This window comes from Equus caballus, chromosome 23 (assembly GCF_041296265.1).
Source record: "Equus caballus isolate H_3958 breed thoroughbred chromosome 23, TB-T2T, whole genome shotgun sequence".
NCBI lineage: Eukaryota > Metazoa > Chordata > Mammalia > Perissodactyla > Equidae > Equus > Equus caballus.
This window is the reverse complement of record NC_091706.1, coordinates 48,492,661-48,506,785: the sequence shown is the minus strand read 5'-3', so window position 1 is coordinate 48,506,785 and position 14,125 is coordinate 48,492,661. Positions and strand designations below refer to the sequence as shown.

Sequence of the window (14,125 nt, the reverse complement as noted above, 5' to 3'; positions counted from 1 at the left end):
ATTAATTTTGATTATTAGTACCTAGGCCAACCAGATGAAATAACTTTGAAAATATTTTCAAGGTTGACCCCAAAGCAATCTTAACAAAATAATTCCTTGGCAAAGAGCCTTAAGAGACCACTAATAGGAGTTGTGGAGATAGCATTATTTTGAGAACTAGAAACAGGAAAGACTTGGAGGAGACTCTTGGGAACTTACCTGCTCAAATCCCTGCACTCGGGGTATCTTCTATCATTGTAAAACGTTCCTTCAAAATAGAAGAAGGCTGACTTGTAGAGGTCCTACAAGAAAACAGATGGCATCAAGGGAAAGTTCACTAATTAACAATTATGAAATTGCTCTAAGTATTAATTCAAAATTTGTATGTCATAAAACCATACTAATTATGTTTTAACAATAACTTTATGCAACTCACAGAATAGGCTCAGCTTATTAATTTAATATTTAATGGGAACCTCCTATGTGACAAGGATTGTGTTAGTTACCAGAGATAAAGCTGTCAAGACATGATTCTTGCTGCTATTTTCAGTTTTATCATATTGCTGTTTTAATCACTAGGTTTGATTTAAATTTATATAATCTCCTGAGATTCATGAAAGGAATCCAATTAGAAATGAAATAAACTTCAATATTATTTTATTATATGAATACACAGCAGTGAGTTATTTTGGATAGAACAAAAAATTAAACAAAGTCACGTCTTTGATGTTTCCCATAACAGCAGTGATCATGAAGAGAGGTTTTTCTGTCATTTAAAAACTAATTTCAATGTGCTTTTATCAAAATTCTCTCTTTATATTTTCAGTAACTCTTAGGCAGAATGTGAATTTCTGCTCTCACTTAAGCAGTCTTGCCCAGAATACCACAGTCACTGCACAACTGGTCTGAACCCTCAGGTTTCCTAACCTTCATATACCAGACCTTCCATCAGAGGGGCGTCTCTTAATCCTGACTGCATGGCAGAATCCACAAACATCCAAGACCACGTTTCACCTCAGGTCCCTTAAACGACAATCTGAGGATGTGGCCCAGGCACCAGTGTTTTCCCAGGACCCCCAGGAGACTCAAATGTGCACCCAGCGTTGAGAACCACTCTGTCAGACTTGTCTTTCCCCATATGTGTAGAATTAGACCCTTGGGTGAGGGTCAGAAGACCTGGGTTCTTTTCCTTAACCTACACCTAGTCCTCAGACCTCAGTTTCCTCACCTGTAGAATGAGAGTAATATCTGCCGTGCTATCTTACAGGACTGTGATGAGAATCAAAAGCAGTTTACGAACTGTAAAAAAAGGTAAGTTTCAGGTAATAAGATAATTTTACCCTAAAATAGCCTAATTCCTCTCCTACTTCTCTGAAGCTTCTATTTTTCTTAATTTTCTTCATTCCCCCAGTTACAGATATCCAGCATTGGCATCAAACACCCTTACAAGACCGGCTGTGCTGTTTCTCCTTGGACTGCTCACTAAATCTCCCTGATCCTGCTTCCTCGTGCAAAACATGAGTAACGCCATTACTGTCTTTCCAGGCGGTTGTACAGATAATAGGATGTGACCTACTATAAAGCCACCTCTGGCTACTCAACACAAAGCCTGCATATGCTCCTAAACCCCCAAAGAGGTGAGCTGAGCTAGGGTCCAAAATAAAGGTTCTGAAACAATAACTATTGCCTTATTTTGGAATCAAAAACAAAGTTTGGTGTATATAAAATATTTTTCATTACGAAATGCTTCTATAGAACTTCACCTTGGGGGCCGGCCCCGTGGCCGAGTGGTTAAGCTCACATGCTCCACTTTGGCGGCCCCGCGGTTTTGCGGTTCAGATCCTAGGTGTGGACATGGCACCGCTTGTCAAGCCATGCTGAGGCAGCGTCTAGAAGGACCCACAACTAAAAATATACAACTATGTACCGGGGGGCTTTGGGGAGAAAAAGGAAAAATAATCTTTATAAAAAAAAAAAATGTCAGGGCTGGCCCCGTGGCCGAGTGGTTAAGTTCGCGTGCTCCGCTGCAGGCGGCCCAGTGTTTCGTTAGTTCGAATCCTGGGCGCGGACATGGCACTGCTCATCAGACCACGCTGAGGCAGCGTCCCACATGCCACAACTAGAAGAACCCACAACGAAGAATACACAACTATGTGCCGGGGGGCTTTGGGGAGAAAAAGGAAAAAATAAAATCTTTAAAAAAAAAAAAAAAAATGTCATCTTGAGTGATTTAGGGGATCTTAATGCCTTTGGCATAGGGGAACACTAAAAGAACATGAATGTTTTCCATCTAAATCCTAAATCATCCATTAATAACCTCTTCTTATCTCAGTATACAAATGGATAGACCAGTTAATTTTTAAAGGTAACCAGAGATCCTCACTAACTAGTTTCCCTATTCTGTCAGCTAGTTTAGCTGACCAAGTTCCAAGGTGGGTATGGGGGAGGAATCACCATCCAATATGGAAAAACTTGTCTAAGAAGTTACTTCTGTTGTTAATGTTACATAAGAGTCTACTATTACAATTTTCATATTATAAACAAAGTAACTTTCGATAACTAATATGATCATTTGAACTAAGTCGTTATTTATAATTTTAGGCATCAATTGGTCATTTATTCTCTTGCTAACATTCAAATCAACTACTTTAGAACTTCAGAAACAGTCCTAGGATCTGCTGTGAGGAAAATGGTAATGGAAAGAAGTGCTGGAGAACACGGGTAAAGAAATTTTTACAATTTAGTTTATGTTACTGTTTTTCCTATATCAAGTAACAGAATAATATGTGTGTAAAGGATTTTCTTAGAGCTTCTCTAAGAAAGACCCTAAGAGATTACTGACAAAAAAAGATTAATCTGGGGCCGGTCCCGTGGCCAAGTGGTTAAGTTCCCGCGCTCTGCTTCGGCGGCCGAGGGTTTCACCAGTTCAAATCCTGGGTGCAGACATGGCACTGCTCGCTCATCAAGCCATGCTAAGGCGGTGCCACAATAGAAGGACCCACGACTAAAAATACACAACTATGTACCCGGGGGCTTTGGGGAGAAAAAGGAAAAAATAAAATCTTAAAAAAAAAAAAAGATTAATCTGAGCAAGGTAAAAACGATCAACAGATCAGACATTTTAAACATGAGGGAATATGTAAAAAAAAAAAAAACTTAAGCAGAAAATACTGGCACTGATTTTATACGTATATTTTAAAATGCACTCCATTCTTGAAGTACTATAGTCCAAAAACAAATGTTAGCAAAACATTACATTTTAGACATAAGCTTTTAAGAGAGACTTGAATATACTGGCCCAATTCTAGTCTTCTCACGTACCAAATCAGTCAAAGAAAGTATTTTATTCAAAAGTCTTGCTTATCGGCTGGAATAAAGATTCCCATTTCCCCAGGGCAAGAACTGCAGCTTACTCCTTGTTCCACGACTACCAGTGGAACACACGCCAAATATCTCCCTGTCAAAGCAAGCACTCTGACTTAAGGACTTATTTTCAATTTTGTTAGATGTGACAATGGCATGAGGTGAAGAGATGAAATAGTTCTGGCAAAATGCTAAGAACTGTTGAAGATGGGTAATGTGTACATAAGGGCTCATTATACTATTCTCTTTCTTGTGTGTGTGTTTAACATTTTGCAAGGCAAAACTTAAAAAAAAAAACATCATAAAATAAAAATACCAATCAACGAAATAAAAATCTTTCACGGGCCAAACAACTGTTAGCATCGGCAAAATTTCACTTATTTATATGGGTTCACCTTTCTAAAACAGCTGGAGAACAAGGAAGCAAATAAAGCAAGTCTATGAACAGGCAAAGTTTCCACAAAGTCCATGTACTAGAAGCTCGTCACTGATCACAGCACAGCTCAAGTTTCCGCTCAGTAAACAAGGGTGGGAAAAACATCGAAAACCAGACATAATGCTAACGCGGCACAGAAAGCACATGGGGCTTTGAAGGTGAGCTGACAAGCGTCTGGATCCAGCTTCCGCCACTGCTTATTGAACACAGGCACCTCAAGACAATGCTCCGCCCCATCTTCTTCTTACCTGTAAAATGGTGATCATTCTTTCCAGAGACAGCGTATTGTACATCTAGCACATGGTAAGTGCTCAATAATCAGAGGATATTGTTTAACAGATGAAAGAGACAGAAAGAATAAAACAGCAGATGGGTAAATATTTTAAAGTCTGACTGTGAGTCATCCAGCCCCCTGCTTAGGAAGCTTTGCTGAAGGCATCATCACTGATGTACAAACACAATAAACTAACCCAGCTGCTTAAAACTCTCTCCAGGGTTCCTGGAGCTAAGACTGATTCCCAGATATGACTCAAACCGCCTTGAGCAAGTGATGACGCGGTTGGAACGAGGAGGATGAACTCAGACTGTTCTTATTAAACTGATTTTATAAAGTTTATAGTTACACTTTTTTTGCAGGGTTGAGAAACTTTGCAGAACATTGCTTCTCCTTTAAAAGAAAAGAGAAATCTCTTATTTCCCGGTCTGCATACAGCCTTGAAACTCCACATATTTCTCTTTCATCTAATCTTTATCTCCAAGAGCACTAGGATGGCAAACCTAAAGAACCCAAATATCTTAAAACCATTTTCAACATAACTCAAAAACTATTTAAGTGACATCTATGTGAGTGATGCTAGCCTCCGTGACAGTCACCAAAAAGAGTGAAACACAGCCAGCCTTGTGGGCAGACAGACATCAAATAGTATCAGCATATTATTATAAGCTCCAAAGTGGACAAATGAAATGGTGCCACAGTCACGAGGAGAGGAGAGTCAGGGAAAATTTCATGTAATGAGTTTTGAGCTGGCTTTGGAAATATGAACATGAACTCACCAGATGGAGGGAGGGAAAGGGCTTCCTACCATGTTCAAACACTCAGAAGCATAAAAAAAAGTATGGCCTGCTTGAGGAAGAGAAACAAATTTATCACGGCAGGAGCCTAAGGTGTAAAAGTAGGGGGTGAATAGTATGGAAAGTTAACTTGGGATTCATCATTACAAAAGGTCTTATAAATCAGCCTAAGGAGTCGACTACAGGCACTGGAGACCTACTGAGATTCTTAGATTGGAGAATGACAGGATTGATCGCTCTTTAAAGACTTAATTTTTTTTAAAGCAGATTTAGGTTTGCCACGAAATTGACAGGGAGGTACAGGGATTTCCCTGCCCCCACACATGCACAGCCTCCCCCATTACCAACATCACTCACCAGAATGGTACATTTGTTACCAAGGATGAACCTACATTGACACCTCATACTCACCCAAAGTACACAGTTTACCTCAGAGTTCACTCTTAGTGTTTGATTTGTTTTTGGAAGACATCTTGAGTGGCATGAATAGGACACTCTAAAGGAAGGAAGACCAGTTAGGAAGTCTCTACAATAGTTTCAGAAGAAGATGCTGAGAAGCTGAAGTAAAGCACATGACAATGGAAAAAACAGAATCTGGAGCTATTAAGGCAGAATAAACAGGAATGAAAAGGGAGAGTGTCATCTGAAGAAAAAGGGAGATGGCAGAATAACGAGTTTCATATTAATTTAAACCTTGAACTTGAGGTATCTGTGGTTCATTCCTTTATTCAGCAAATAACTGGGTGCTTCCTCTGTGCCACACATCAGCATAGCAATAAAAACACATCACTGAGCAAAACAAAGTCCCTACACTCGTAGGGCTTATATTCAAGTTAAGCAAGACAGACAATACAGGATGTCAAGTAGTGATAGTGCTACTAAGGAAAATACAGCCTGACAGGGGAAGAGAATTGTAATCTGGATGCTGTATGCAAAGACCTCTCTGTTGAGGCAACATGTGAGACCAGGAAGAAACAAAGGAAGGAGCCATCTGAATATCTGGGTGTTGAACATTCTAGGGCAAGGGAACACAAGATACAAAGGCTCCGAGCAGGAGCCTGCTTAGTATACATGAAAAACAGCAAGAAGGGCAATGTGGTTTGAAGGCAACAACTGAGGGAGAAGGTGTTGGGATATGAAGTTAGGAGGGAGAAAGGGCCAGATAATGGACCGTTTGTAGACCACAATAAGGACTCTGTACTTTACCCTGGATATTAGAGGAAGCCTCTGGAGATCTGACTGATACTTGAACAGCATCCTTCTGGCTGGCACAGTGGGTAACTAGGAGGGTGGATGGGGGCAGGGAGGACTGTCAATAGGCTGCTGCTGGAGTCCAGGCAAGAGATGATGGTGGGTTAACCAGCCCGGTACCAGTTAAGGATCACACACATGGGCAGATCCTAAATATGTTTTCAAAGTAGAGCCAAAGCACTTGCTGATGCCTTCAACGTGGGATGAAAAGGAGGCAAGGATGACATCAAGGTTTTAGCCTAAGTAAGCAGGTGCAGAATGGGCGTATTTACTAAGATGGGAGCACCGGGAAAGGTATAGATTTGAGGGGAAAGAGAGATCCAGAGTTTGCTTTTCAACATATTAATTTGAGATGGCTATTAGACATCTAATAAAGAATGTCAGGGAGGCTGTTGGATATTTAAGTCTGGAGTTCAGAGAAGATGTTGAAATTGGAGATATAAATCTGGGAGTCCTGGTGTTTATAGCTATGAATCTGGACAAGATCACCTAGGGAGCATATATAGAGGAGAGGTCTGAGGATTGATTCATAGGGCTTAATAATATAAATCAGGAAGATGAGAAGCATCTAGCAAAGGAATTGAATCAGTCAGATAGGAAGAAAATCAGGTGGGTATAATGTTCTAAAAGCCAAGTAAAGAAAGTGTTTCGAGGAAGGAGGAATATTCAATTGTGTCACAAGCTGATGAGACATCAAAGATGAAAGCTAACAATCTATCGTGGCATCAATAAAAGTGATTTTGGTGGAGTGGCAGGAACAAAAGTGAGTGCAAAATAAAGTGGGGAGAGAAAAAGAGAAACTGAATTTAGGTACTATTATTGATTCATTATTAACTATTATTAACTCTTGAGTCAGTTTGCTGAGAAGGAAGCAGAAAGACAAGGTGGTAGGTGAAGACACATGATTAAGAGGAGGTTTTAGGATGGACGATATTCCAGCACATCTGTTTATAGATGGGAAAGCCAACAGAATGGAAAAAACTGATGATGCAGGAACAAGAGGGGATAATTACAAGAACAAAGTCCTTGGTTGTGCAGTCAGGGATGGGGTCCAGTGGACATGCAGATTGGCCTTAGAGAGCAGGTTTAGTCCATCCATTGTAACAAGTGGGCAGCAATGTGTACCGGCAGATGGGTAGATGGCTAAACATGGGTAAGAGATGACGGAAAATTCTTCTCTGATAACTTTATTTTCTCAGTGAAATAAACAGCAAGGGTTTCAGCTGAAGGTAAGCCATGAGGAAAAGATGTTGGCAGTTTCAGAAGGAATAAAAGAGTTGCCTTGAAAAGTGGCAGCGTGAATCCACAAGAGAAGTGCAGTAAAAATGCCAGGCAGCACTGAGGTTAAGTGGAAATGTCCAGTAGGTACTTAAAATAATGGTCTGGAGAGGGCGGCCCCGTGGCAGAGAGGTTAAATTCGCACACTCCACTTCAGCGGCCCAGGGTTCTGCCGGTTCGAATCCTGGGTGCGGACATGGCACTGCTCATCAAGCCATGCTGAGGCAGCATCCCACATGCCACAACTAGAAGGACTCACAACTGAAAATACACAACTATGTACCCGGGAGCTTTCGGGAGAAAAAGGAAAAATAAAATCTTTAAAAAAAAAAAAAAGAGAGAGAGGAAGAGATAGGCATGATGGAACAGCACAGAAGAAGAAAGCATTTCCTGGAATATTTACAAGCCTGCTAGAGTAATCACTACCTCCTTAGCTTATTATTATTATTTTCTCTTATTTTATGGGGGTAAAAAAACCCCATCTTACTTTACTGATGTGCTCAGGGGCTTGATCAGGAGTGTTGCTGAATTCCCCACCAATCTGGAGGTCACTGACACAGCAGATTGAATCTCTCAGTTCTGTAAGCTTCTGACTGCCCAATACCAGCATCGTCTGATATGGTTTGTGTTCTTTGTGCTAAAAGTCAAATGGTAAATAAATAAGTGTTCACTTAGAGACAAAGCAATTCAACTATAAAACTTGATATGACCAAATCAAAAGTTACTAGTTTTCTTAAGTTATCCTCATTTTGGTGTTCTGCATTTTCTTAGATTCTTATTTGTCTACTTTGCATCCATTAATTACAGGTCCAAACTAATGGTCAAAGTTGTTTATACCTCCCCTGTGATCCAGAGCCTATATTCTTTTTTATTTCTTTTAATTTAATTTTATTTTTCCTCTTTCTCCCCAAATCTCCCAGGTACATAGTTGTATATTTTCAGTTGTGGGTCCTTCTAGTCGGGCCATGTGGGACACGGCCTCAGCATGGCTTGATGAGCGGTGGAATGTCCGCGTCCAGGATCTGAACCCTGAAACCCTGGGCAGATGAAGCAGAGCGTGTAAACTTAACCACTTGGCCATGGGGCCAGCCCCAGAGCCTATATTCTGAAACCACCTCTTTTATCTAACTCTCACACACCAAGCCAACATTCCCCTTGTCCTAAATCAATCCAGAGCCAGGTACCAGGCAACTAGGGACGGCCCCTATACCCCAGAGCCCACTGGAATTATTCAAACTAGCCAATCCTAAACTGTTGACCCTGTCCTACCTTGCCTTTCTTCAAAAAAACCCCAATAAAGGCTGTGGCCTGTGCTTTTCCCTCGATCCTTGCTGCCTCTCGACTGACACTTGTGCTTCCCTGTGGCCCTGCACAGTGTGGCTTAGCCCCTCCTCTCAGGAAATGTAAGTAATGAAAATCTTCTTTCAGGGGCTGGCCCCATTGCCAAGGGGTTGAATTTGCACGCTCTGCTTTGGTGGCCCAGGGTTTCGCCAGTTCGAATCCTGGGCATGGACATGGCATTGCTCATCGAGCCATGCTGAGGCGGCATCCCACATGCCACAACTGGAAGGACCCACAACTAGAAATACACAACTATGTACCAGGGGGCTTTGGGAAGAAAAAGGCAAAATAAAATCTTAAAAAAAAAGCCAAAAAACTTCTTTCAACAGCATTAGCCTCTAACGTTGGCACTCAGTCACCTGGGTACATGGGTACAATTGAGACACTCGCTGCTATGGTCTGGATGTTTGCATCTGCCCAAAATTCACATGTTGGAATCCCAATGCCCAATTCGTGATGGTATCAGGAGGTGGGGCCTTCGGGGTGATTAGGTCATGAGGGTGGCACCCTCATGAATGGGATTAGTGCCCTTATAAAAGAGATCCCATAGAGCTCCTACCGCTTCTGCCATATGAGAAGTCTGCCACATGGAAGAGCACCCTCACCTGATATCCTGGCACCCTGATCTTAGGACTTGCAGCCTCCAGAAATGTGAGTAATAAATTTCTGTTGTTTATAAGCCACCTGGTCTGTGATATTTTGTTACAGCAGCTGGAACAGACTAAGATACTTGGCAACAGAACTTTTTTAGTTTGAGCTAAACTTTACAATCAAAATGCTACTAAAAATGACATTAGCCTAAAGAGCCTTTAGAATATAACTTCATCTGCAGCACTGTCTTCTAAAATTTCCTGGAAGATTACCTCATTGAAATCAAGCAATCTATACGCTACCCTCAGGTTATAAATCCAGAGGTTCAGTTTTATTGGTTTAGTATAGTTTAGTTTTGTTTGATAATCTGAGTTCTTAATCAAACAAGGTAATTGGTACTAACTATATCCCAGATGCTTCATAAAAGCCTATTTATTCACAAGTGGAATTTATGTATAGTAACACTGCAATTAAACCTTATCAAGGCTTATGACACATCTATTTGGGGAATCAAGAATACATACCCTCTGGGCTGGGACAGAGTTCTTTTTATTAGATACTCCTAAGAAATTCCTGGATACCCTCGACCTGTTACTTTTCTTTATTTTCATCAAAGAAGCACCATCTTTAGCTAGTTCACTAAGTTTCCAAGTATTGTGAACTGATGAGCAAAGGTCACCCTACTCCTTCACCAGTCACCTAATCTGCAAAAAACCCTTAAGGATTCATATAATTAGAATCATTGTGGATTTATATATACTTTCAGTTGCTTCTAGTGCAGAAATCAAGTATATATTCCAACACTATAATCAAAATCATATTTATCAAGAGATTATTTGAAACTTGACCTTATTTATGATATTCATTATTAAAACAAACAACCCAAAATTACAGCCAGCATTTCAGATAAGATTGCATATGCCTGCATTTATTTTGAGTCCCCAAGGAAGGTGATTCTTCAAATAATTAAATGCTTTGACAAAAGTCACTCATATTATCTGTGAAATTCAAAAGATTTTACTACTCACCTTATGAAAAATAACAGGGTACAAGATATTCACAGACAGGATAAGCTCCCCTTCTTCAATCATGTCTGTGGGATTTTCAGGCTTTTTTCCTATGGCATGTGACTCCTAAAGGAGGAAAACGCATTAATAAGAGACCTTAAAATCAGACGCTGTGACCCAGATGAGAGGCAGTGTGGAATAATGTCTATACGCAAGGGCTGGAGTCAGACAGCCCTGGGTTTGACTCCTGATTCTACTTCAAGAAAATTGTTAAAACCTCCCTAACCTTTAGTTACATATTCTGTAAAAAAACAATAAATATTTATTTTACAGAACTCTTGCTGGGAATGTGTACATAAAGACTCTAATAAGATTTTTGGCAATAAGTGCTTAGCAACTGATGATAAAACAGAGCATCAACTAATGTTGGTGTAACGCTGGCACTTACAACACTTTTACATGCCTCCTTTCGTATTATTATGACATACTTTTGACACATGAAGCTCAGAGGTTCAGATTTACCCAAGTAAATCAGTGAGTTAGGATGCAAATACAGATTTGTTTGACTCTAAAACCTCTGCTTTTTACAACGTTGTCACATCTTTAATACATCACCCTCTTTCATATGTGTTTAATAACTATAAAATGGGGGCCACCTGGATGACTGGATAAGAAATAAAGGTGCAAAAGATGTTTTAAAAATAAGTGGAAGTGACATCACACATAATGGCAGAGTAGGAAGGTCTAGGGATCAATTCCTCCACCAAAGCAACCAATAAGATGGAAAGGAAGATGGAAACCAACTATTTTGAAGTCTGGACCTGATCAGACTCATATCAACCAGGGGAGTGCTTGACGAAGGGATAAGCTGCTGATCTTCCACAAGGAAGCAGAAGGTGCAAACCAATGACCACCCCATTCCTCAGCTCCATCACAGGAGTGTAGATAGCAGCCCATGTTCCTGGAGCAGATGGCTGAGGCCAGGACAGGCAGTGGGGACCCTGTTCTCCAAAAACTGGGGTTGTGTGTTTTGGTTGGTCTGGCGATGACCTGAGGGCCTGGTGCACACACCTGCCTCGGTTTGGGCCCTCTTGTCAGCAGTGGCTTCCCCTAGGAGCAGCTATTGGAAAATTTAAAGAAATAGGGCCCTTTTTTTTCATTTGTGGAGGCAGACATTTAAAGAAATCTTGGCCAGGTCTCTGGCTGACCACAGAAATAATGAAACAGAAACATCAGTGACTATACACAACAAGGAACACACACATTGGAAAAGTAGTTAGGATAAGTCACAGATACCTCTAGCCCTCAATAAGGAAAAAAGCATACTCAGAATGTCCAGTTCTCAATAAAAACTTATAAAACACACAAAGAAACAGGAAAATATGGACCATTCACAAGAAAAAAGAATTTGACAGAAACTACCCCTGAGGAAGCCCAGACACTGAAATTACTAGTCGAAGACATTAAATCAACTGTCTTAAATATAGTCAATGACCTAAAGGAAACCACAGACAAGGAACTAAAGGAAATCAGGTTCTTCAATACGATTAACAGCTGATTTCTCACCAAAAACCATGGAGTCAAGGAGGCAGTGGTTTGATATATTTAAAGCCATGAAAGAAAAACCCTGTCAACCAAGAATTCTATACCTGGCAAAACTACCCTTCAGGAATGAAGGGGAAATTAAGACATTTTCAGATAAACAAAAGCTGAAGGAGCTCGTTACCAGTAGACTTGCCCTATAAGAAATGCTAAAGAGAGTTCTTCAGGCTGAAATGAAAAGACCTTGACAGTAACTTGAATTCATATGAAGAAACAAAGAACACCAGGAACACTAACCGCAGAGGTCTATGTGAAAGCCAGAGTCACTGCACATTTGGCTTTTAACTTTTTTTCCAAAAGCAAATGCATGGAACAATATTTATAAATTTATGTTAACAGACACATAATATATAAAGGTGTAATCTGTGACAGCAACAATATAAAAGGGAAGGACTATATGTATAACAGAGTATCTATGCTTCAGGATACTACTGAAATAAAGTTGGTATTATTAAAACTAGCTTGTTATAATTTTAAGATGTTAATTGTAATCCCCAAAGTAACCACTAAGAAAAAAATAGGACATATACAGAAGGAAAGAAGGGAAACAAAACAATACACCATAAAAATTCAACTAAATACAAAGTAAGGCAGTAATGGAGGAATTGAGGAACAAAAAAAAATATACATACAAACAGCTAAGTTCAGAAGTAAATCCTTATCAGTAATTACTTTAAATGTAAATGGACTAAACTTTCCTATTAAAAAGGCAAAAAGACTGGCAGACCGGATTAAAAAAAAAACTTGATGCATCTATACACATTCTACAAAAGACTCACTTTAGATATGAAGACACAAAGAGGCTGAAAGTAAAAGAATAGAAAAAGACATTCCATGCAAATAATAACCAAAAGAAAAGCTAGGATGGCTGTATTATTGTCAGACAAAATAGACTCTGAGTCAAAAATGGTGACAAGAGACAAAGAAAGACATTACATATAATAAAAGGTACAATCCAGCAAGAAGATACATTAATTATAAACATATATGCAGCTAACAACAGAACTCCAAAATATATAAGGCAAAAACTGAGATAAATGAAGGAAGAAATAGATGGTGCTATAACAATAGTTGGAGACTTCAATACCCTATTTTCAAGAATTAGTAGAACAACCAGACAGAAAATTAATAAGGAAATAGAAGATTTGAACAACACCATAAACCAATGAAACCTAACAGACACAGAGATCTTCCTCAACTTACGATGAAGTTACATTGAAATAAAACCATTGTAACTTGAAAATATCTTAAGTCAAAAATGCACCTAACGTGCCAAACACCATACCTTAGCCTAACCTATCTTTTTTTTGTTGAGGAAGATTAGCTCTGAGCTAGCATTTGTGCCCATCTTCCTTTACTTTACATGTGGGACACCTGCCACAGCATGGCTTGATAAGTGGTGCTTAGGTCCATGCCTGGGATCTGAACCAGTGAATCCCCGGCCACTGAGTGGAGCATGCGAACTTAACTGCTATGCCACCAGGCTGGCTCATGGCCTAACCTATCTTAAATGTGCTCAGAACAATTACATTAGTCAGTTGGGCAAAATCATCTAACACAAAGCCTATTTTATAATAAAGTGTTGAACATCTCACAAAACCTATTTTATAATAAAGTGTTGAATATCTCATGTAATTTATTGAATACTGTAACAAAAGTGAAAAAGAGAATGGTTGTATGGGTACAGAATGCTTCTAAGTGTATCAGTTATTTAATTATTGTGTGACTTAATTAATAATTGTGTGACTGACTGGGAGCTGTGGCTCTCTGCTGCTGGCCATCATCATGAGAGAGTATCATACTGCATATCACTAGCCCAGGGAAAAAAATCAAACTTCAAAATTTGAAGTACTAATTTGAAATACAAAATTTGAAGGTTTCTACTGAATGCATATCACTTTCACACCATTGTAAAACCAAAGAATTGTTAAGTGGAACCATCGTCAGTCAGGGACTGTCTGTATACAGAATACACCCATCCAACAAAAGGAGAATACATTCTTCTCAAGTGCACATGGACCATTTTTTAAGACAGAGCACCAACTCTTAATAAATTTAAAAAGATTGTAATCATAAAAATTATCTTTTTTGATCACAATTCAATGAAACTAGAAATCAGTAAAATGAGAAAATCTGAAAAATTCAGATATGTGGAAATTAAATACCACACTCAAACAACCAATGGGTCAAAAAAGAAATCACAAAG

General features: G+C 39.5%; 1 protein-coding gene across 2 annotated transcripts in view; it reads right to left on the bottom strand.

The window, feature by feature from the left end:
* Positions 1-14,125, bottom strand: part of SNAPC3 (small nuclear RNA activating complex polypeptide 3) — a 37,871-nt gene that overhangs the window by 5,900 nt on the left and 17,846 nt on the right. Inside the window, exons 4-6 of one of the 2 annotated variants that reach the window (XM_023627382.2) lie at positions 10,339-10,443; positions 7,866-8,015; positions 199-281 (exon numbers count right to left, since the gene is read on the bottom strand). In XM_023627382.2, coding sequence (XP_023483150.1) covers positions 199-281; positions 7,866-8,015; positions 10,339-10,443 — 338 coding nt within the window. The remainder of the gene's footprint in view (positions 1-198; positions 282-7,865; positions 8,016-10,338; positions 10,444-14,125) is intronic. The other variant, XM_023627385.2, reaches the window with a different exon arrangement.